General features: G+C 39.0%; 1 protein-coding gene across 1 annotated transcript; it reads right to left on the bottom strand.

The window, feature by feature from the left end:
* Positions 1 to 698: 698 nt before the first annotated feature.
* LOC143300496 (centrosomal protein of 76 kDa-like) lies at positions 699 to 23,291 on the bottom strand. Its single transcript, XM_076614216.1, has 12 exons — positions 23,154 to 23,291; positions 20,818 to 21,040; positions 20,004 to 20,225; positions 18,354 to 18,539; positions 17,121 to 17,347; positions 16,477 to 16,668; positions 13,874 to 14,037; positions 11,572 to 11,692; positions 8,481 to 8,693; positions 8,163 to 8,250; positions 6,827 to 6,956; positions 699 to 6,093 (listed from the first exon to the last, which is right to left on the bottom strand). The coding sequence occupies exons 1-12, from the start codon at positions 23,214 to 23,216 to the stop codon at positions 5,955 to 5,957; spliced, it is 1,968 nt and encodes a 655-aa protein (XP_076470331.1). The 5' UTR covers positions 23,217 to 23,291; the 3' UTR covers positions 699 to 5,954.
* Positions 23,292 to 23,861: the final 570 nt, after the last annotated feature.

The following is a 23,861-nucleotide window of genomic DNA, read 5'->3' as shown; positions in this document are numbered from 1 at the left end:
AAAGTTAAAACAACAGCAGGTGAAAAATGGGAAGGAAAGTTGAAACAACAGCAGGTGAAAGATGTGGTGGTCGGGATGTTACTCATTCGGATGAGCCAATAAACCTAAGTTCTATGTGCAGCATGCACTTTGCACATGTAAAAGAACCCACAGCAACAAAAGGGTTGTCCCTAGTGAAATTACATAGAAAAATCCACTTTGATAGAAAACAAATACATTTGCAAGCAAAAAAAAAAAAAAAAAGGGGGGGGGGGGTGCAGGGGGGCAGCTGGGGGTGCTCTCATTCCAGTGACATGCTCTCCCTGGGAAGAGCAAGCGAATTTCACAGACAGAAAATCTGTTGTGACATGAAAGTAACACAAGACAACGCTCAGAGGAAGAGAGGAAACTCTTGTCATTGGTAGAACTATCACCAATAACCTCCCTTTTATTTCTTCACAATTTTATATATATATATATATATATATATATATATATATATATATATTCACAAGTGAATGGAAGACACAAGACACAAATGCAATATATATATATATAATCATATACATATATATATATAGAGAGAGAGAGAGACAGAGAGAGAGACAGAGAGATAGAGACTGGAAGACACAAGGCACAGAGATTTGCAACTTCATTTTTTTTAACAAGCTACATTCTTTCCATTCACAGCTATTACAAACAACAATAAATGGCATAAAAACAAATGTTCTGTATTTATTTACAAATTCTCATATCAAATAAAGAACAGTGGTTCCACTCATGAATCTTTTTAAACTCAGATTTTGACAGCAGTACTAGCAGTACACAATCTTCTTGTAATATTCAATACTGTCAAACAATCACAGTCTTAACTTCTCAAACATAAAGTAAACTCTGCAGCGCAAAATGTCATGATACTTGTGCAAAAAAACAACAAAATCATCTCTTCTCTTTCAAGCAAAATCTAAATGTTCACTAGCAAACAAAATAAAAACCAAAAAAATTAAGTAAATCTGAGATATATTTCTCCTCTGAAGATTAGAAAAAGCAAAAACAAAAACAAAACAAAAACAAAAAAAACACCAAATAAATGAGCAAAACAAATGGTCACATAATATGGTTTAATCCACTATTAAATTTTGGCACACAACCTACCAAGCAAATCAAAACACACGCTTCCTTATTTTTTAAATGAAATCAAAAACTGATAGCAACCTCCAATTCCTGAACACCTCAATACATCACACTAAATCATCTCATGACAAGAAAACTCCATCTGAGATGTGAAAGGTACTTCCGCACATATACAAGTGATTGAATCAAGTCAGTCACATAAATCAAATCATCAGCCATTTATCCTAGTTCTTTAGCTGGACATTTGATCAAATCAATGGCATAAAAGATTATGAGGACCACTGTATAAGACATTTTTTAAAACTTTTTTTTTCAATGGTACACTTTGATCTCACACACACACACACACAAACACACACACACACACAATCAGACAGAACTCTTGTCTTTCTCTTCCTATCTCTTTTCTCTACAACCTCATCTCCACACAACTGTGAACAAGTATGCAGTGGGTAAGCAAATGAATATGAGTAACTTCAGTAAGTGATCTTCATCTGCAGATATCTGTGGTAACACAAATGCACATTGGAAAACAATTCTCTCTTGTCAAGCATTAACTTTTCGCCAAAGGGCAACAGTGCTACATCCTTCATTTGACACCAAAGGGTTAACTTGTCAAGTCACTTAGGGGTGCTGAAGGTTTTAGAAAAAGACAGCCAGCAGACAACACAAGGAAATTAAATGTTTTTTCACTCTTCTTCTTACTGCTAATGATCCGGCTGACCACTCTGGGAGGCCTTATGAAGACTGAAAAAGGTTTCCAAAAGGAGCAACCCTCAAAACACTACACTGTTGAGCTACAACCACATCAAACTTGCACAAAGAAACAGACAAGAATATTACACACAATTACAGTTGTATTTCAGCACTTAAATCCAGGACATGTATCCAGTGTTGATCATTCTGCAGATTCCTCAACAGAAAATTAAATGTAATCACAGTTTATTATTACTAAAAAAAGAAAAAAAAGTACTTAACCTTTCCATGCAATTAATCACCAAATGATTTAGAATATATATTTGTATCCACACAATTTCATCTTTTAAAATGGGGTCTTTCCCCAAAGAAAAAACAAACTCCAATCTCATTTACGCAAAAAAACAACAACAAATTTTCAATATAATGCCCTGATACAGACAACAACAATGAAATGGGAAAGTTCGCCTGAAAATGTGAACTATGCATGAATAAATGAAGGAAAAAAAAACAAAGAAAGACAAAGCAGAGGAAATGTTTAGAGCAGATTTATCACAAGGTGGGGACACTGTCGAAATGTGTCTATTGGGGATAGTACAAGTCCTGGGGAAAAAACAGCAAGAAAAAGATTTTATATCAACAGACTTTGTAGGTTGTGCCGTCATCTTTCTCACAGAATAAAACACAACTTTGTGAGTTGGCTGATCTGTAGACTCATTCAAAATCATATTTGTGTTGAGTTCAGTTTTTGCATTTTGAGTGACTCACTTTAAAAAAAAAATCTTTGAGCACTGCACATGGCACATTTTCTTTTAATTCTAACACGAGCATATTGGTCGTTTATCACAGCTCAATCATTTACATATAAGTAATACATGTTAAAAGGAATCAAGAATGGAATAATGTTCGAATATTTTGTTCAACTCCTTTGTGAAAGAGAAGACAGGGAAAAAGAGAGTATATTCTATACCATACATTATTCTGTTACATCACAAATTGCTCACAATCATGAGTAGCAATTACAGTTTCTTCGATATTTTGACAATGTTTGTGAGACACAGAAAATCAAAATCTACTCAAAAAAAGTAAATGCCACATTCTGATTTTGACACAAGGCTGAAGCAATTGTTTACAGTAAATCATACATTCATCCAGTGTATTTCATCTATGAAATTGGTACCTGTTCATGGAATATGAAATATACAATGCAACAATGTTTTCTAAAAACTCTGCGTTCCTCATCAATTCTTTAGTATCACTAGCCTCTACACTAGTTGCAGCCCCAGCAACCCACAGAGACCTATAAATGTTAGGCTGCCACAGAGACCTATCAATGTTAGGTGGCCTCAAGGCCATATATAGTAGGAGACCCTGTACTGCCACTGAGTCACTTTGGTGGGGTTCAACAGTGCCTACTCAGATTCAATGTACGCATGACACCAACTACTATGCACTCTGCTGACAACAATAATTCACACAACCTGACTGTCACTCCTTCCAACAACACTTCCCTTGGGTTTTCAAAGAATAAAAAAAAAATTGTCCCATAGCCTTTAAAGTCACAGGGACAGTGATCATACTTAGTCTTGGGTTTGGCATAGGACAGAAGGCCCCAGTTCTCTCCTTCCACTGTTTCAACCTTCCCCAAAGAAGTCAGGTACCCATTCACACCTGGGTGGGTTAGGATAATCAGAGTAAAGTGCTTTTCCCAGGGACACAGCACCATGCCAAACAGAGCCTTGAACCCTGACCACTGGTGAACACTGGATCAAAGGTCCAACACCTGACTTTGCCATGATGGCTCCCCACCATCTGAGATCTGCTGATCTCCAACACTTTGCAGGCAAGGAGAGGGGTCACTCTGGGCACGGAATTACATCCTCTGCCATTTGCTCCACACTGATCTGATGCCAGCTTTGTTGAGGAAATAGAAAACTGAACTTCACATACACAATGCATGCAGCACACTTGGAAGTTATGGAACCTTCAAACAAGATCATCTGACTAAATTTTTGTTGAGAATTCCTTAGTAACAAAAAACATTACCCTTGAAACAAGATCAACTGACCAAAATTTTGTGGGAAAATCCTCTTCAGTTGCATAACAAAAATATAAGCAATGACAGCAACAACAAAAAAAAAAGAAAAGAAAAGAAAGCAAGTAAAATGTTAAACTGGGGAGAATTCTCATACATGAGATCCTATCAACAAAAAAGAAACAAGAACAGAACATTTCAACCCCTATACAATGTGTATTTATAAGTTGTTTTCTACAGAAATGTCATTATGTCTGCTATCATCTGATTTCTCTGCTGTCTTAAGTATCTTGTCCTTTTGTTAAAAAAGGATGTCCTAAAATCATCCAACAAAAAGACAAACCACAAAATCCAAACTTTGTTCACTGTAAACATCATCACATTACTGTACATTAATTCCTTGGACAAGTAAGTGTTTCAGTACAATGCATGCATCAGCCATTCTGTACAGTTTTGCTTACATGCAGAATGAAAACTAGAATAGCAAATTTCCAAAGTAATCATAAATGTTCATGTTTTTTAGTATGTGTTACACTGTAGTCGTTCATCTGAATGTCGATGTGCTGTTCAAAATTTAATGGCATACTTTTTCAAACCACACAAAACAATCTATTGAGCACAAATACACGCACACACACAAGCCTGCATACACACACACATACTCACACATATGCACATACACACACTCACACACATACGCACATAAACACATGTAAACAAATCCACATACACGTAACAGTCACATACATAAACACAAATACATACTATCATCAAGCCAACAAATCTGAAACAATTTTCTAATTCATCCCTCACTCCATCAGTCCTTTACTGCATCCACCCCCCAAACTAAAATCTGATTCTTTCTTACAGCAATGCTAAAAAAATATAAAAACATAGACAAAAGCAAAATATCACAAACACAAATGCCCTCCAATGCTGCATACAAACAAAAAAGTATGCCACTGAATCTCAAGTTTTAACCACCGAAATATGCGCATGTGAGGAAAATGTGAGCCACAGATCGCAGACTGTCTCACAAAAATGGAAAGAAAAAGCTTTCATTCATTCACCAACAAAAGCTACTTTCATAATAAAATTAAAAAAATCTCATGGGCTCATGGAACAGGATCTCTGTACAACATGCCTTCTCTCAAATGTGTGACATAAAGACATGAACTGAGACACTGCACTCTTAACCTTATGGGAAAGTCTATACCAAATCAATCAGACTGGTCATTGAGAGAGTGAGCATCCATTACTGCCTGTGTTTACAGATAACTCCATGTGCCAGTTTAAAAAGTGGTTTATTACCGGTGGGCATTGTAAGGACAGCACTCCAGAGCACACTACACGCAACCATCCACATTATGACAGGTGAGTCATGAACAACATCACTCAAACAAGTTCCCTTCCTACCTACCAGCTCTGGGATCTTGTTTGTCTAGAAACCTCAAAGTCTCCAACTCAAAAACAGTAGCTGGTAGTGGTATGCAAAACTTTATGGCAATGTCTGGAAGGATTAAGAAAACGGAATACAGCTTTGTAAAGAGTGGTGCCAACAAATGCAGTAAGGCAGAACATGGATCAGAGTGGAGGCTCTAATACATACCTGTTGTTCAGGTGCATGTGCACCTTTGTTGTTTTTTTCAGTAACATATCATACACAGCCACACAACACAGCCACACTTTGAGTTCACAGTTCTGAGTGGTGGGACTATAACAGACACACACACTTCCAAACAGGTTGTGTTGTCTGTGAGATCCACCTGCTACATTTCCAGAGGTGTCAGTTTGGAAACTGGCCTGCACTGCTGGACATGCTCACACCTGGTGCTTTAAACACACTGCAACATACCTATCCAGATTGTTCTCAACTGACTTACTTTGAACTAACACATGTTTTTGTTGTTCTCAAGTCACATGCTTTGAACTTGCAGTCTGTACTGTGTTGCCAATGTAATGGCTACTGACAGCTGTGAAAAGGCTCAAGTTGTTTTAGCAGATCCAAGACTGCAGGCTGACAAGTATGATAAGACAAACCGAAACTGCAGCCAGGCAAGTTGTCCAGTCGCCGTGGTGTCTTGTGTTCCCACACAGGTTCCCACTACCACTATAACACAGACTTGTACTTGCAGGCAAACATCATCCAGGTGGCACACGCCTGTTCCGGGTAGGGAAACACCCGCACCCGCAGAGCCAGTCGCACCTGGTCCCCTCGACAGTTGATGATCTCCTCACACGTTGGTGCCCTGCAACACACACACAAACCTTACTGAATCAGCACTGTGTTTATTATGTTGTGTTTACAATATTCCTGTTCAATGTTAAATTTTTTTTTTTAATTCAACGATACAAGTACCAAACTTCAATATGACAAGCAAGCTCGACACTCACTTCAGACAGGTGAGATATGCAAAGACCTGACACATACAGTGACACTCACTTCAGACAGGTAAGATATGTAACGACCTGACTCACAAGCAGTGACACTCACTTCAGACAGGTGAGGTATGTAACGACCTGACACACATGCATTGACTCACTTCAGACAGGTGATGTAACAACCTGACACACATGCACTGACTCACTTCAGACAGGTGAGATAGGTAACGACCTGACACACATGCACTGACTCACTTCAGACAGGTGATGTAACGACCTGACACACATGCATTGGCTCACTTCAGACAGGTGAGGTATGTAACGACCTGACACACATGCACTGACTCACTTCAGACAGGTGAGGTATGTAATGACCTGACACACATGCATTGGCTCACTTCAGACAGGTGAGATATGTAACGACCTGACACACATGCACTGACTCACTTCAGACAGGTGAGGTATGTAACGACCTGACACACACATGCACTGACTCACTTCAGACAGGTGAGGTATGTAATGACCTGACACACACATGCACTGACTCACTTCAAACAGGTGAGGTATGTAATGACCTGACACACACATGCACTGACTCACTTCAGACAGGTGAGGAAGGCCTTGCGGGCGTTACGGTGAGTGAACTGGATAGGATAACCCTTGAAGGTCATGCCCTCTGGTACCGCCTGACGCACAGCGTCCTGAAATTCCTCATTTCCCGCTGTGACACCTGCACGTCCACCACACATACACACACAGTGTCCTGACCATGTTACGTTACATATTCAACATAAAACAATGCTGGATCTCCCTTTCAGTCTCAATAACTTCACAGATTTAAAGTACTCGAAAACCAAGTTGTGAAAATGATTTTTGTAGCAGCATAAATTTGTCAAGTGCAGTCTTTGTCAACTGGCTTGAGAAATAAATGTTTACTGAAAGTTTATGCCTGTCTTTTGAATGTCTACATTCTAGATAATTCTGTTGTTGTTTGGAGTTGTATATCCTGAGCCACTAAGACAGGTGGACAGATGTTCGCTGACTCTGTAATCTTCCACAAAAACAGTGTAAGAGTACCAGCCACCGTGTAACTTTGTGGACAGACAGCTGGAAGGGCATCGGTTCAATTCCCAGCAGAAGTGGAGTTTTTTGGCCTGTGACCGGCTCCTACCAAAAGATGAATGTGCTAAGGGCTTAAATGGGAAGACTGGGACCACACAGTCACAGATCATCCACTTCATTGATACGTCCATGGGTGTGTTGCTCCAATTTCCTGACCAACACTATAAGTGTCTGTATCTCTTGAGCCTGAATGATGCCAAGATATCATTATGAAATGAAGTACAGCCTTGTAACATAGTCCCAAACCTAGATGGACCTCCACAGCAGCATCATCATCATCATTATCCTGATTCATCATAAGCATAGAAAAAAAAGTCCCAAATTCTGTGGCCTTTCATGCCCTGCTCTTATGGTGACTTCAGTTTCGACCCTCCTCCACTTCCATGCTTGGCTGAGTCCTGTGGTCTTTGGTGCGGGCAGAATCATTAGGGATTGTCACTGGGGGTATGTGGTGGTGGTCTCACTGTGGGGGAGTGGGGGGGCCACTCACTCAGTCTGGCTCCATAACTTAGTGATTACTGTGATCAGTAGGGAGTTTAGTAGGTGGTGTCCTTAGTAAACTGAATCAGAATAGGCACCACCGAACACCACTGAAATGACTCAGCAGCAATTCAAGGTCTCCTTTGGTGTATGGCCTCCTGGCGACTTAAACAGCGATAGTTCCCTGTGGACTGCTGATTTTGGGGTTGCGGCAGATGAACATGGCTGTGGCCATGTTAGAGCATGGAGTAAGTGGTGTGTGAGAAATGCCTCTGAAAACAGTGAAGATGATGGCCCAGCAAAAAAAAAAAAAAGGTCTAAAACCAGCACCTACCTGTGACTCTCTCAGTTTCATAAGCGGCTAAAGCAGGGGTCAGAATGTAGCTGAGCTGATCATCCCAAGGAGTGGTCAGGCCTTGGTCCTTCAACACAACCATACAATAACATGGTGACATTTTTGTTCGTTTTTATGAGAGAACAGACAAATGGGGATGGCACGCATGTATGACAGACTCACATTTGCTACTCACATAGTTCACACACACACATACACACACACACACATACACAAACACTCACACACACACAAACACTCACACACACACAAATATACACACACACACACACTCACTCACACATATACACAACTCACCTGCCGATGCTGCACCACCAGGCGACGTAGCTGCACCTCCAGGTCGTTGCTGACTAGTGTGGGGTCCAGAGTGGAGGAGATCAGAGGAGGTGGGGAGGGCCACAGAGGACTAGCACCCGGCCCACACACCGACAGCAGCACTTCACTGGTCATGCTCTTCCACAGCGACCCATTGTTCAGGTCAAAGCGGCACTCCTCCACGCGGTCCGAGTTCTGTCAGGGAAGGAATGATTGGTTGATGTTGATACTTATGTAGCACCTGTCCTCAGTCACAGACCAAGCTCTAAGCGCTTTACAAACACACAGTCATTCGCACAAGAGGCTGCCTACCTGGGTAGAGCCAACTGACAGCTGCCTTAAGGTGCTCATCATTCATTTCCTGTGTCATTCAGTCAGGCTTCAGTCGTGCACACACACACAAACATACACATGTATATTCATGGAATTCTAGGGATATCCCACTATCCTGTCGTTTTTATTTTTGGAATACAAAGGTCTTTAAGGAATCCCATTCTGTGGTAATTTATTCTTGGGTTAATTTGTTTCAACAAAATAATCAATCTGGATCCCCCCCACCCCACCCACCACCCTTTCACCACCTCACCCTTTTTTTTTCTCTTTTTAAATTTTTTTTTTTTATTAATAAAGGTCTGTTAGAGACAAGGAAATTAAGTTAAACTGTTGTGTTAATTGTTTTCTTTGCTTTTAAATTTTTTTTATAAAGGTCTGTTAATTTGAGGGAATCCCACTGTATTCTTTTCTGGGATAAATGAATGTGAGATTCAAGGCAATTATAATTTTCTTATATTTTTGTCCTGGAATAAAGTTATTGTAACTAGGAAAATCAGGTATGAGTGTGAATAAATGGACCACTGCTGTGTGTGTTGACACTAGAATGCAGGTGTAAGCTAGTGACCGATACAGAATCGATGATCTCTAGTTTTGTTTTATTTCTAAATATAACTAATCAACTCTACAGCTTAATCAAAATTACAATAATCTGTAGAACACAAACTGACTTAAAGGAACAAATCAGTGCAATAACAAGATTTCATGCAAAACATGAGGTTGGATGAAAAAAACCTTAAAAGAACAAGCTCTGTGAAAACATAACTTATACAATGCAGACACTGACAAAAGTACAATCTGAAAAAATAGCTGTTCTTTGGGGGTTTTTTTTTTGGGGGGGAGGAAAAGAAAAAAGAAATAACACCTGGTTTATAAGTTAAACATATTTGGTAAAATAAAATATTTTTATATATTAATGATAATAAAACATTTTTAAGCAACAATCCACTTGGTTTATTAGAAATAAACACACTGAAAAAAAAATCTTTGAAAATATCTGGTTTCTTAAAAAACAATTTTCAATCTACAAAACAAATGTATCAGGTGTCCCCAAAAAAGTGAACCACTTTTTTACAAGTATTTTCTCAGCGATAGAGAAACCGAATTCATTGAAATTTTTCACACAGTAACCTTTATCACTGAGAAAATACTTGTCAAAAAGAGGTTCACTTTTTGGGGGACACCCAATATGTTTTATTGCCAGTACTGTTATAGAGTACTGACTGTCTTCATTCTTCATTCTTCCAAGGCAAGGCAAGGCAAAAAGTGTATTTCTTGTGCCCCCAGTTGGCACTGAAACGTTACATACATACATCTTTTACACATACCATACAAACAATAAGAATGATGTCAAAAGAACAGAGAGAAAAAAACAAAAAGCCCATGCACACAAACAATACAAATAATTTGTACATCCTCAGCCATTAACAACAGACATAACTTTACTGAAAGGAACTACAAATAGAAGAAACAAGTGCTATAAATTTTAACAATAATTCTTTTGTTTCTTTAAGAAAACAATGAGTGGAATATAATGTAGTTTGAGTGGTTTCTATAATATCTTGGTAAACACTTTTGTATGACAATTTCAAAAAACAGGACACACAAACAGTGAAACTCATCAGTAATGTCATTTGTGGAACATTTACCATAGATTCTTTTGCTTCTAGGTAAACTGTCTAAGTGCTGACTATCAACTTCTGCTTGCTCAAGCATAGCTAGTGAATGTTGAAAAAGCTGAATGTGAGCTGCTTCAGAGTGGCATTCCTGGACTATAATCTGCACCTGTGAAATATGGGTTTACAGCTATTCTATGATTCCACCATCTGACAAAAAGTAACAGACATCTAGTGGTAAACCTCAGTATCAGTATCAGTATCAGTAGCTCAAGGAGGCATCACTTCAGAAAAATCCATATACACTATACCACATCTGCCAAGCAGATGCCTGACCAGCAGCGTAACCCAATGCGCTTAGTCAGGCCTTGAGATAATAAATAATAAATAAATAAATAAATAAATGAATTTTTTTTTTCTTTTTAATTTTAAAAAGATAATAATAAATAAATAACTGCATTCCGAAGGATGCAGTGTAAGAAGGTATCCCACAGAATGTCTTGTCATAAACAAAACCCCTGAAATCTGCTTTTAGAAAAAAACCCTATTAACTCTATTACTTTACTATCAAAGAAGGGTAACACAACAGAGTGCTGGACAGGAAGAGAGTGCACTGAAGAATGGATTGTAATGTATCATACACTCTCCCCCCACCTCACCCCCCACACAAATACCCACCTGACATGACCACCCAAACTGTCTGTTTTCAGGAACCCCAACCAAGAACACAAGAAATTGTCACATACGTCTATACAAAACAAGACTGTTATGACAAATGTTTATCAATCAACCAATGCACCAAAGAGACAAGCCTCCAGACTAATAAAATTTGACGAATCTAAATTTCACATTTGGCTTTTTTTTTTTCCTCAGGGTTGTGCAGTGCGAGCCGGTGTTTCAGGGAAATACTGTCTATTTGCTTGGTTTTCAAGAATAAATTGTGAATGAACTTGACTGTAACAGTGGGCAAATTTGGACACACACTCACATTCACACATATACACACACATGTACAGAATAACATGTATACACACACACACACATCACCCTCCAACCAACTAAAACCACAAACTCCACCTCCTTCACAACCATACCAATGGCAACGACAAACAAGGAAACAGCAGTACCTGGGAATTGGCATAAAATGTGCGGTGGTTGAAGACACATCCAATGGTTTTGTAAGGATGTTTGGGCCGCTCTCTCTTCCCCATGGGTGGGGCCATGGGGTCAATGGGTTCATGTATAAACCTGTCACGTTGACAGCACAGGAAGGTAAAAGAAATGAAAAATAAGAAAAGCAAAAGAACAAGTATGAGAACATACCTTTGTTTCCAGAGCATTCAAACATTTTTCACACACATTCTAGCTGTTTTTCACACTTAGTGCATGCATGTGTATGTATGTGCACGATCATCTGTTAAGAATATCAGTGTCCAAGGCTGCATAAATAATATATCCCTATTATGTACAGGAGCTGAAATAGACATCTCAATCTTTCTTTGTTGAACCTGAGGAATACACACAAATAACTATACCTTCTCATTTTCTCATTTCACATCCTCTTCAACAGTTCAAGCCCGTTTAATAATAATAACAATAATAATAATAGTATTTATATAGCGCTGAATCTTGTGCAGAGACAAATCTAAGCGCTTTCACTCCAGTCATTCACACGCATGCATAACTCTAAACGTGAAGAAGAAACTGAAGACAAGATAGAGGCATGGGAGGGAGGCTATCTTGTGAAGAGGTGGGTTTTAAATCCAGACTTGAAAGAACTGAGTGCAGAGACTTGACAAAACGAAAGAGGAAGTTCATTCCAATTGCAAGGTCCAGAGACAGAGAAAGAATGGCGTCCAACAATGAAGTGTTTGAATCTAGGTATGCGTAAACAGAGAGGATCCGAAGCCGATCATAGAGGGCGAGATGGAGTGCAGAGGTGAAGGCAGCCACAAAGATTGGAAGGGACAGATTTGTGAATACATTCATAAAATAGAGTGCTGATCTTATACTTTATTCTGTGTGAGAGAGGGAGCCAATGGAGATGTTGCAAAAGAGGAGTGATGTGCTCAGATCTTTTCTTTCTGAGGACGAGTCGGGCAGCAGAGTTTTGTATGCGCTGAAGAGACTGAATGGATGAAGCAGACAAACCCGACAATAGAGAGTTACAGTTGTCAAGGTGAGAGAGAATGAGAGAAACGACAAGTTTAGATGTTGCGTCGGTGGACAGATATTTCTGAATGGAACTGATGCGTCGCAATTGACAGAAGCAGGACTGACATGTCTGACTGATAAATTTTTGCATAGACAGTGTGTTGATAAGGACAACGCCAAGGTTTTTGACTGCGCTGGAAATTGGGATGGACGTACTGCCAAGTTTGATTTTGTCAGTTGTGATGGAAGAGAGTCTTTTGTTTAGTTCCTATGATCATTGCTTCAGTTTTGTCTGTGTTCAATTGTGACTTATTTAGTCATCCAGTTTTGAAGCAGTCCAGGAAGCATTCAGATGTTTCCTGCAAGAGCGAGGACAATTTTTCTGGGATATCACTCTTCTAAAGCTGAATGTCATCAGCATAGGAATGATGACTAACATTGTGGTGGTTGATTATTTCAGTGAGAGGAGCAGTGTACAGTGTGAAGAGAACTGGGCCTACAACAGATCCCTGTGGGACTCCGTGTTTGATTTTAACAGGTTCAGACTGGAAATTATCAACGATGACAGACTGGAATCAATCAGAGAGATATGATTTGAACCAGATGAGAACAGTGCCATTGATGCTAAATGTAAAATGAAGACAGGAAAGAAGGACTGAATGGTCTATCGTGTCAAAGGTGGCTGACAAGTCAAAAAGAGTGAGAAAGGAAATTTGTCCTGAGTCAGACGCTAGCAGTAGATTATTCAGGATGTGGTCAGCAGGATAGGCAGACTGAAAAGGGTGGAGGAGATGGTTGAAACAAAGGTGGTTGTTGAGCTGCTTCAGGACAGATTTTTCAAGGAGTTTGAACAGGAAAGGAAGGTTAGAAACAAGTCGATAATTTTTCAAAATGTTTGCATCAAGCTTGGATTTCTTCAGAAGAGGCCGGACGATTGCAGTTTTGAAAGTGGATGGAAATGTTCCAGTAAGAAGGGATGAGTTGACAATATTGGTAATTGTGGGGATTTTACAGACTCACACATACATGCATATATACATGTCTAACACAACTAAAAGTGAAAAGATATTGAATTAAAGAACACACACAGACACTTTTTTAACCACTGAATATCACTTAACAGTGAAAAGATGTTGAACTAAAGAAACACACACACCCTACCCCCCACCACATACGCACACACACACGCACACACCACGCGCACGCACACACACTCACCACTCCCACACCCAGCACGCATCACCACCACCAACACAGCCACATCTGCCCACCCACCTGTGTCCATTAAGGCTCTCCCAGAAGGTGACGAGGCCGTCAGTGCTGATGGTCATGACCCAGGCGTGGACCGCCCCCTTCACCTTGGTGCCAAAACACACGTAGGCGTCCAGACCAAAGCCCAGCAGCAGACTGCACAGCAGTGTCGCGTGGTCCTCACAGTCCTGGCACACAACACACCACAGGCTTTGTATTGTATTGTATTGTATTGTATTGTATCATGGTCCTCACAGTCCTGGCACACAACACACCACAGGCTTTGTATTGTATTGTATTGTATTGTATTGTATTGTATCATGGTCCTCACAGTCCTGGCACACAACACACCACAGGCTTTGTATTGTATTGTATTGTATTGTATTGTATCGTATCATGGCCCTCACAGTCCTGACACACAACACACCACAGGCATTGTATTGTATTATATTGTATCGTATCATGGCCCTCACAGTCCTGGCACACAACACACCACAAGCATTGTATTGTATTGTATTGTATTGTATTGTATCGTATCATGGCCCTCACAGTCCTGGCACACAACACACCACAGGCTTTGTATTGTATTGTATTGTATTGTATTGTATCATGGCCCTCACAGTCCTGGCACACAACACACCACAGGCTTTGTATTGTATTGTATTGTATTGTATTGTATTGTATCATGGTCCTCATAGTCCTGGCACACAACACACCACAGGCTTTGTATTGTATTGTATTGTATTGTATTGTATCATGGTCCTCACAGTCCTGGCACACAACACACCACATGCTTTGTATTGTATTGTATTGTATTGTAATGTATTGTATTGTATCATGGTCCTCATAGTCCTGGCACACACCACACCACAGGCTTTGTATTGTATTGTATTGTATTGTATCGTATCATGGCCCTCACAGTCCTGGCACACAACACACCACAGGCTTTGTATTGTATTGTATTGTATCGTATCATGGTCCTCACAGTCCTGGCACACAACACACCACATGCTTTGTATTGTATTGTATTGTATTGTATCGCATTATACTGTATCATGGTCCTCACAGTCCTGGTACACAACACACCATAGGCTTTGTATTGCATTGCATTGTATTGTAAAATTTGTATTGCATTGTACTGTAATGCATTACATTGTGTTGTATTGCATTGTGTTCTATTGTATTCTATTGATTGTATTGTATTGTACTGTATCATGGTCCTCACAGTCCTGACACACAACACACCATAGGCTTTGTATTGTGTTGCACTGCATTGTAAAATTTTTTTATTATATTGCAATGTATTGCATTGCATTACACTGTGTTGCATTGTGTTGTATTGTATTGTATTGTATTGTACTGTACTGTATCATATTGTATTGTATTATGGTCCTCACTGTCCTGGCACAAAACACACCATAGGTTATGTATTGTGTTGCATTGCATTGTGTTGTATAATTTGTATTGTATTATATTGTATTGTACTGCACTGCATTGCATTGTATCATGGTCCTCAATGTCCAGGCACACAACACATCATTGACTTTGTATTGTATTGCATCACATTGTAATGTAAAATTTGTTTTGTATCATATTGTAATGCACTGCACTGCATTGTGTTACATTGTATTGTATTGTATTGTATTGTATTGTATCATGGTCCTCAGTCCTGGCACACAAAACACACCATAAGCTTTGTATTGTACTGCAGTGCATTGTACTGTAAAATTTGTATTGTATTATATTGTAATGTACTGCATTGCATTGTATTGCATTGAGTTGCATTGTGTTGCATTGTATTGTATTGTATTGTATTGTATTGTCACAACAGATTTCTCTGTGAGAATGTCTCATTTTCTGGCTGCTCTCTCCAGGGAGAGTACAACAGCACAGTGATAGTACCATCCTTTTTCCCCCAAAGTTTTATTTCAATGGGTATATGAAATCTTACATTCACAATGTAGAGTGGTGGCCTAGTGGTAAACCATAATGCATCCACATAAGAAGCAAAAGAACCTGAGTGCACAGGATCGAACCCTACACTCCCAGAATTTACTTCCCCTCCACTATACCTTCTTCTACTTTGTCATAAATAATTTAAAAAAACCTTTTTAACACATTCAGATTTACTCATTTGTACCAGGGAAGTAACTCAGTGAATATTCCATTTGTAAATATAGTAAAATGCACCTCCCAAGTATTTCCGTTAGCAAAGTTTCTCTTCCCTTGGGGCAATAACAAACCATCCTTTTTTATCTTGCAGCACACATACTCTGTGGTTCCAACATTCTAAAAATGCCATGCTAATGGTTGGGGTATTGACAATAAACACTGTTCAGTTTCAGTCTCACAACACCTCTACACTTGAGAAAGAGTTTAAGACTCAAAACATTTAATCATCATCTTCAGCTGTCTTTGATTTTACATCACCTAATATCATTTTTAACTTTGTCTCACAAGGAGGCATAACTGCATTTGCACGAATCTATATATACACTACACCACGTGTGTCCAGTACAAATCAACACTGTTCAGGCATGAAACACAGTGACGATGATAGGATGACGTTCGGGAAAATGTCCCGTTTGATGCGGACATTACAATGCGAGCAGCAGAACTGCGCCTACCCCTTTGTTCTTGGACAGGAAGGCATGGAGGGAGGCCCACTGCTCCAGCTTGTCCCCACCCCCCAGGGACTGCTGCTTCTCATAGCGGATCAGGGACACAAAGCGCATGGCCTGCCGTGGCGTGTCCAGCAGTCGGCCAGCACGCAGCGGGGTCACGAAAGAACACACTGGCCGGTAGTTGTTGTTCTCATCCTGAAGCACACCCTGACAATGCTCATACTGCTGCTGTGCACATGTTCATTTCACTCAACAACAAAAAATTCACTCATATAACAGAAATGATTTTGAACACTGACATGAGCTTCCCTCCTTTATATCTTTCTCTCTCACATAAACACACAGTTCTTTCCTACCTTTGTTGTTTTATCCATGTGTTGACTATTTCTTTCTTTTTTTCTTTTTATTCATGTGCATCTTTCTGTCTCACAGAATCAGTAAATCATGTTTTACATCAACATTTAAAGTAAGAAAAAAAAAATCAAACAAAATGCATTCCAACAAGAAAAAAAAGTGACAAGAGCATACAGATAGAAAGGTTGTCAGAGGGTGGGTGGGAGTTGGGAGAGGGTCAAGGTGAGGGGAAGGATGAGTTTTAATGAATGACAGGGAGCATACAGTGTAGTGTTAAGTGTGGAGTGACGCACCAGGGCAAAGATCTTGATGAGCCTGTCCTGGTGGGGAGGCCTGATGTCCAAGTATTCCCGCCACCAGTGCTTGGCATACTCCAGGAACCGGCGGTCCTGCTCTGCCTGCCGGCCCCGCTCCAGGTCCAGCTGGGTTCGAACTACCTTCTCCTCCAGGCAGTGGGTCGCCCGTGGAAACAGCTCCAGCTCCGCCTCCAGGATGCCCACTGGTACCTTGCTTTCCGGACCTGGTGTCACACATTTCTAACGTTATCATTATTATTATTACAGATGTCATTACAGATACTTGGTCACACATTTATAACGTTATCATTATCATCATTACAGATACTTGGTCAAACATTTCTAACATTATCATTACCATTAAAGATACTTGGTCACACATTTCTAAAGTTATCATTATCATCACAGATACTGGGTCGCACATTTCTAACGTTATTATCATTACAAATACTTGGTCACACATTTCTAACGTTATCATTATTATTATTATTATCATTATTATTGATACTTATACAGCACCTATCTTCAGTCAGAGACCAAATTTCAAGTATTTTACAAACACAGATTTATTTACATAGTAGGCTGTCTACATGGGTAGAGCCAAATGACAGCTGCGTTTATGTGCTCATCATTCCTTTCTGTGTCATTCAGTCATATGCATGCACACACATGTACATCAGAGTGGATTTTTCTTCTGAATTTTGCCAAGGACAACCCTTTTGTTGCTCAAGGTCTAACAGAGGTGGAACACATTTTGGCTAGTGCGAGATAAAAGATTTCATGTGTTAGTAATGTTTCCAGGAGACCTGACTGGTAGTTTGCTTTCTTAACCTGCGATCAAATGTTTTAAATGACATTATATCAGCTCACAAGTTATTCAGTAACAATTTCTGGTTGAGGACAAAAGTTTGGTGAGCAGTGTGTGTGTGTGTGTGTGTGTGTGTGTGTGTGTACACTTATAAAGTTATACATGTGGTCTACATACGTGCTTTGTCTTGTTTTCCTGTCTTCCCCTCTCTGAGTCTCCCTCTTTCTCTGCTCTACACTCCAGCACACATCCTTCCAGGAACACTCTGCTGCATCACTCCCCCCTGTCCAGTCACAGCCTCACGTTCATCATTCAACATCACACACACAAAGCAGCCACACCAACCCTGTACACAAAACTGAAGAAATACACAACACAAACTACAGTTTCATCTTTACTCTATCCGTCTTTCCCAGACTGACCTGTCCCTTTCATTTCTATGGAGACATTCTGGTGACCGTTCTTTGAAGCCAGCAAGGGCCGCCACTCAAAGTAGTTGGAGGAGACCAGAGTCAGCTCCCCTACAGCATTGGATTTGATCAGGACGATGTGGATCTGGTCACACAGGGACAGCAAAGACGGCACGTCAGCCATCTTGCCCGCTTCACCTGTGGAAAATACGAAAAGTTGAGGGGGGTGTGGGGGTTTGTTTGTTTTTCTTTTTTTGTAATTAAAAAAATATATATATATATCTTGTCATGCTGGGTGTCATGCTGTTTTGCGTATCAATTCATTCTGTGTTCATTCATAGTTATATATCACTGGATGTAAAGCTCTTTAAGATTTGTAACAATATATCATACTGGGTTTAACACTGTCAGAAAATTATCATATTCTATATCAATTTGTAGTCATATGTCATACTAGATGTAAAGCTATTCATGAATTATAATAACTTTCATGCTAGAACTAGTAAAGTAAAAATGTGTTTGTGATAAAAAGTGTACCGTGAGGCACTTTATAGTTTGTAATAATACATGACACCTTGTATAAAGCAACGCTATGTGTAAAGTTGTATAATTCTGAATAATTGGTCATATAAGGTATAAAGCTATTCATAATTTATATCAATATGGCATGCTAGATGTGAAGATGTTCACAGCTTAAAATAATATGCAATGTAAAATTGTTTTTTTATGATACAATATGCTGTCAAGTATCCTCGGAGTTCAAAAGTTTCACAAATCCATGTTGCTGTGTAAAAAGATACTGGGTAGCATGACTGTTAAAAGCCTTTATCTTATCATACTACATTCATGCTGGATACAAAGTTAGCAAGCATATAGATTGTTTATCATAATAAAGTTCTCTTTTTTACTCATGTGCACTGTGTAAAGAAACTGACTGTAAATGTCACTTACAGTAGTTATCTGCAATGTACCTTGGTGTATTTGCCTTTTTTTACACTCTTGAACTTTTTAAGCTCCTCCGCAGAAGAGCAAATGCAGCTTGCCTTTTTTTCTCTTGAACTTTTTAAGCTCCTCCGCAGAAGAGCAAATGCAGCTTGCCTTTTTTTTCTCTTGAAGTTCCATAGGAAAATATCAAAATTCCCTCGGTATTACATTACTGTTGTAGCACATTACTGGTGTTAAAAATGTACCACATCAATTTGCAAAGTAATCGTTATCATTGTCTGTATATCATCCTGAAGAAAGTTAACAAACCAAACATCTTTAGACTGAACATCATCTGATTTTTTTTTCTATTTTACATAAAACATTCATCTAAACCTACCTGAACTTTTTCATGTTCACAACCCTTCTCAACCACTGAGATCTATGACAAGATCATACGCCATCACATATCGAAACAAAGCAAAAACATTATTCTTTGATCCCACCCCCACCCCCCAATCCCCCACCCCTCAACATACACATATATAAGACCATTTAAAAACAAGTTCACTGTTGATTATTTTACAATGCATATGTACTACAATGTATTTGATACTATGTTAATATCATAGTCAATAAAGAATTTGTACCAATTCTCATCTCCTTACTGTGCCTTTTCTTTAAAATTCACACACACATACCCTGAACCAGAAACAGACATGCACAAATATTTTCCACCTGCTCCTTCCTTGTGCAGTTCCAAAAGAAAACCCTCCTCAAAGGAAGGCTCACAGGCACAAGCCACAGGTCGGGACTTGAACCGCTGCCCTCGGAAGTGAACGTGAAGGGTAAAGGTGGCAGAGGGCTGTGACTGACCCTCATCTTCAATCAGACTGTCCATGAATGCTTTGCCGCCATGGATTTGCAGGTAGAGGTAGCGGCGAGAAGGGTCTATGTTGGCTGCAAGGAACCAAATAGGTAAGGATAGAAAAGGTGTATGCTGGCTGCAAGAAAGCAAACAGGTTAGGATAGGAAGGGCAGATGTCTGTATGAAACCAAACAGGCTAAGAACAGCCTTGCATTCAGGCCATAAGCATTAAATGATAAATATCTTGCATAGTATTATCTTGAAATTGTTGATTTCAAAGTATAAAATACTAAATCAGTATATACAAAGAAAAAAATCAGAAAAAAGAAAGGAAAAAAATGAAAGAAAGAACAAAAGAAGAAAGAAAGAAAGAAAGCATAAAAGAATGATATGGGGGAAAAAAACCTGTAAATAAAACTATTCAAGAAAAAGGAAAATAAAACATGAATTCATATATTAGAAAGTATGATGTACAATTATACAATCTGTTTCTTAAACAAATTATGACTATAAAAAAGAAAAAAGAAATTATATGCACAGAATAGATGATACGATAATACATTATATCATACACACACGATACATTATAAATGAAGTATTTCAACCTTCTGTGTTATCAAACATTTAATGAAATCTAAACCTCTGAATCATAATATTAATCTAAAACTTGAAGATGGCAGTTACCTTTTTTAACAGCACCGCGTGTCACCTGATCGTCAACATCAAGGGCCCGCGTGGCAGGTCTGGCAGCCTGAGCTGATCCATTGAAGTGCATGTGATTCATAATTTCATCCACTACTCCTCGGTTGCGGAGCTTCTCAATCATGTCAGACTCAGACACCTCCATTCCTTCCGTTTCATTGGTCATTTCCTCCATGACAGAACGGATGTGTGCTTCCACATCCATCTGTATGTTGTAGATCAAATGCAATACAATAGTGCACAAATCAAATGTAATACAACAGAACATCTATGTCCATCTACACATATAAAATGCAGAGCGATGGTAAGCAATGACAGCAGGTAAGGAGTTAAGTGAAGAAGACACAAATCCTACTGTATTTACCAGCTGCATTTAAACAGAAACTGTTAAGTGATAAACAAAACACAGTGATGCATTTTATTTTCTTGAAAAACAAAAACAAAAACTTTTCGTTTGGTTGCGCACACTATGACTATGGGACATTTTTTTCCTGTTCAACACAAAATCAATCAATGGGTCATTTGAAAAATTACTGGGTTATGAAAAACAAATTCATCACCACCACCCCACTCCCTCGGCCCCCTCCTTGCTGTGGACATAGCATGTGACTCAATTGAAGAGCATGGAAACTACTGTCAATCTAAATTTTAATCTGTAATGAGAAAGCACGGTTATGTATTGACTATTCTGAACAGTATTTTTTGTAATTATGTACATTCAATATGAAGAATATGTATATGCAGAAACTGAAGAAAAACAATAAACTTAATAAAAGTTCACTGACAGTCTTGCACCTCTTTCTGTTTAGGCAAGCAGTTTCCTGTGCTTGGAGGAGACATAAATCTTCACAACTGCAATATGACCATCAGACATTCCTGTATCGTCATAATGTGCAGACCTGTTTGTGCACCAATGTGTACAATTATGTAAGTTACAGATCCTGTTCGTGTTATATAGTGTTAACCATGTCAATCTAAGTTCAGTCACAGAAACGTTAACATACCGCCAATACCAAAGTACGGCTGTCTTAGTGACAAAATAAAAAGGTACGGTCATACAAAATTAAGACTAAGTGCATATGTAAATCTATCTTTTATCTTTGGTGGAACTTAACTTTTGTTCCACTTCAAATTTCATTTTTGAAACAGAAATAATAAAACATACTTTCACAAATGTTAGTTCTGTAATATTTGTTAAACATATTATTAGTTCCATTTCTTGTTCAGTAATTTTTCATGTGTAGATCATACTCATGGTAGTAAAACAATAGAAGATACTGAGTTCCAAGAGGACTGGGGAATTTGGTGGATAAAAATCTAACTTTTGAACAGCACATTAATGCTTCAGTATAAAGGCAAATAGAATAGCAAGCATGATCACCCATTTTATCTAGTATATAAATAAAGTCATTATGGTGCCATGGAAATGTGGTATGGTCCTTTATCTTCGAAAACATATTGACTGAAAATGTACAGAGAAGATTTACCAAGCAATTATAGGGATAGGTAGTATGTCCCATGAAGGGAGGCTTACTAGTTTGAAAACTCCCAAGCCTGCAATATTGCATGTTAAAGAGTGATATGACTGAGACATATAAATTCTATATGGACATTATGATAGGAGCACAACACAAAATCTTTTCACTCGAAAGGACAGTAATCATACCTGGACCCACTAAAAAAAAAGTAAAAGTAAAACTAATAAGACATTCAGTGATTCACCAAATGAAGCCTTTTTCACACTTTTTTATTTACTGGGTTAACTTCTGGTATAATCTGCGCAGTAACACTGTCACTGTAGGAACACGTCAATTTTATGAATTTATTAGATAAACACTGGAAGGATTGTGGCTTCCATTTGTTCCAAATAAATTTCTCCATAGGAAGCTAGCCATAACATTTGTAACTAAAAAAAAGTTGTTGTTTTTTTTAAGTCCTAATGGTCAGGCAAAAGGCCGTGACACATGTTATGATGTGATTGGTTTTGTTGTTGTTTATTATATATATATATATATATATATATATATATATATATATATGATAATGATGGTACGAGTACTGTAGTAGTGCAGGCAGAAGTAGATGGTAAATCAAGATTTAAAATATATATATAAACCTGGGTGCCAGTTGGTAAACCGACCAGACAATGTAACTGTAAAAAGTTTCGTGCAATGTAGAAATGGTATTTCTCCAAAATGAAAGACGATACACTTTGTTTTTACTTTGGCAATCGAAAGTGAAACATGTCAGATCATGCATATTCTTAGTTCATTTGATCAGTGTAAAGACGCTAAGTCTACTTTTATCTTAAACCTTACTTGAGCCAGTTGTGAATGGATGATTTGCTTCAGTTCGGTCACTTTTTCCGGAGGCAAAGCCATGGTGAAAGCAAAATTATTTTCCAAAACACGATTTAACAAACACGCTGTGCAGACGTTTCGCTTTCCAACCCTCCCGGGGAGTTGCTCGCGCATGCGGAAGTTGCGCACTATGAGCTTCAGTCCACAAGTACAGTTTCGTCAACGCGTTGACTGACATCCTCTCTCCAAAATAAGCTTCAATCTTCAAATTGGAAGGTCAGCCGTCATTACTGACTATTAATGACCTGTGTGCGCAGAGGCGTAAATACCTAACTAAAACCTAATTAGACCTATCTTTTCCTCCGGAGGGGGTGACAATGAGAAAGAGCATGTATACATACTCTCACCCACCGTCACTCGCAGCGTCCCTCCGGGGGGGGGGAAAAAAAAAAAAAAAAAAAAAAAAAAAAAAAAGGGGGGGGACTAAACTGTGATCTTGTTCAGCTCCCTCTTGAAAGCTGCCAAGGAGGGAGCCTCTGCTGCTGTTGCAGGCAGGGAGTTCCAGACGGGAATGGTTGATGGGAAAAAAACTGTATTTATAAGGGTCAGAGGAGAAGCTAAGATGGACAAATTTGTGTCGATGATTTGATCTTGTTCTGCCGGATCCTTTCTTGAGAAATTTGTCTGGAGGGATGTCTACAATGCCGTTGACCATTTTATACATCA

Source organism: Babylonia areolata, chromosome 26 (genome assembly GCF_041734735.1).
Source record: "Babylonia areolata isolate BAREFJ2019XMU chromosome 26, ASM4173473v1, whole genome shotgun sequence".
Classification (NCBI taxonomy): domain Eukaryota; kingdom Metazoa; phylum Mollusca; class Gastropoda; order Neogastropoda; family Buccinidae; genus Babylonia; species Babylonia areolata.
Note: the sequence above shows the minus strand (reverse complement) of the source record. Positions and strands in the feature narration are given on the sequence as shown.

What these genes read in the sequence shown, in the direction of transcription:
- LOC143300496 (XM_076614216.1), bottom strand. Translation starts at nt 23,216, where the DNA reads ATGGCTTTGCCTCCGGAAAAAGTGACCGAACTGAAGCAAATCATCCAT. An exon ending in TCCATTCACAACTGGCTCAA is followed by an intron (nt 21,041 to 23,153) that starts GTAAGGTTTAAG and finishes TACAACATACAG; the next exon opens with ATGGATGTGGAAGCACACAT. An exon ending in GCCTTCCTCACCTGTCTGAA is followed by an intron (nt 6,094 to 6,826) that starts GTGAGTCAGTGC and finishes TGTGTGTTGCAG; the next exon opens with GGCACCAACGTGTGAGGAGA.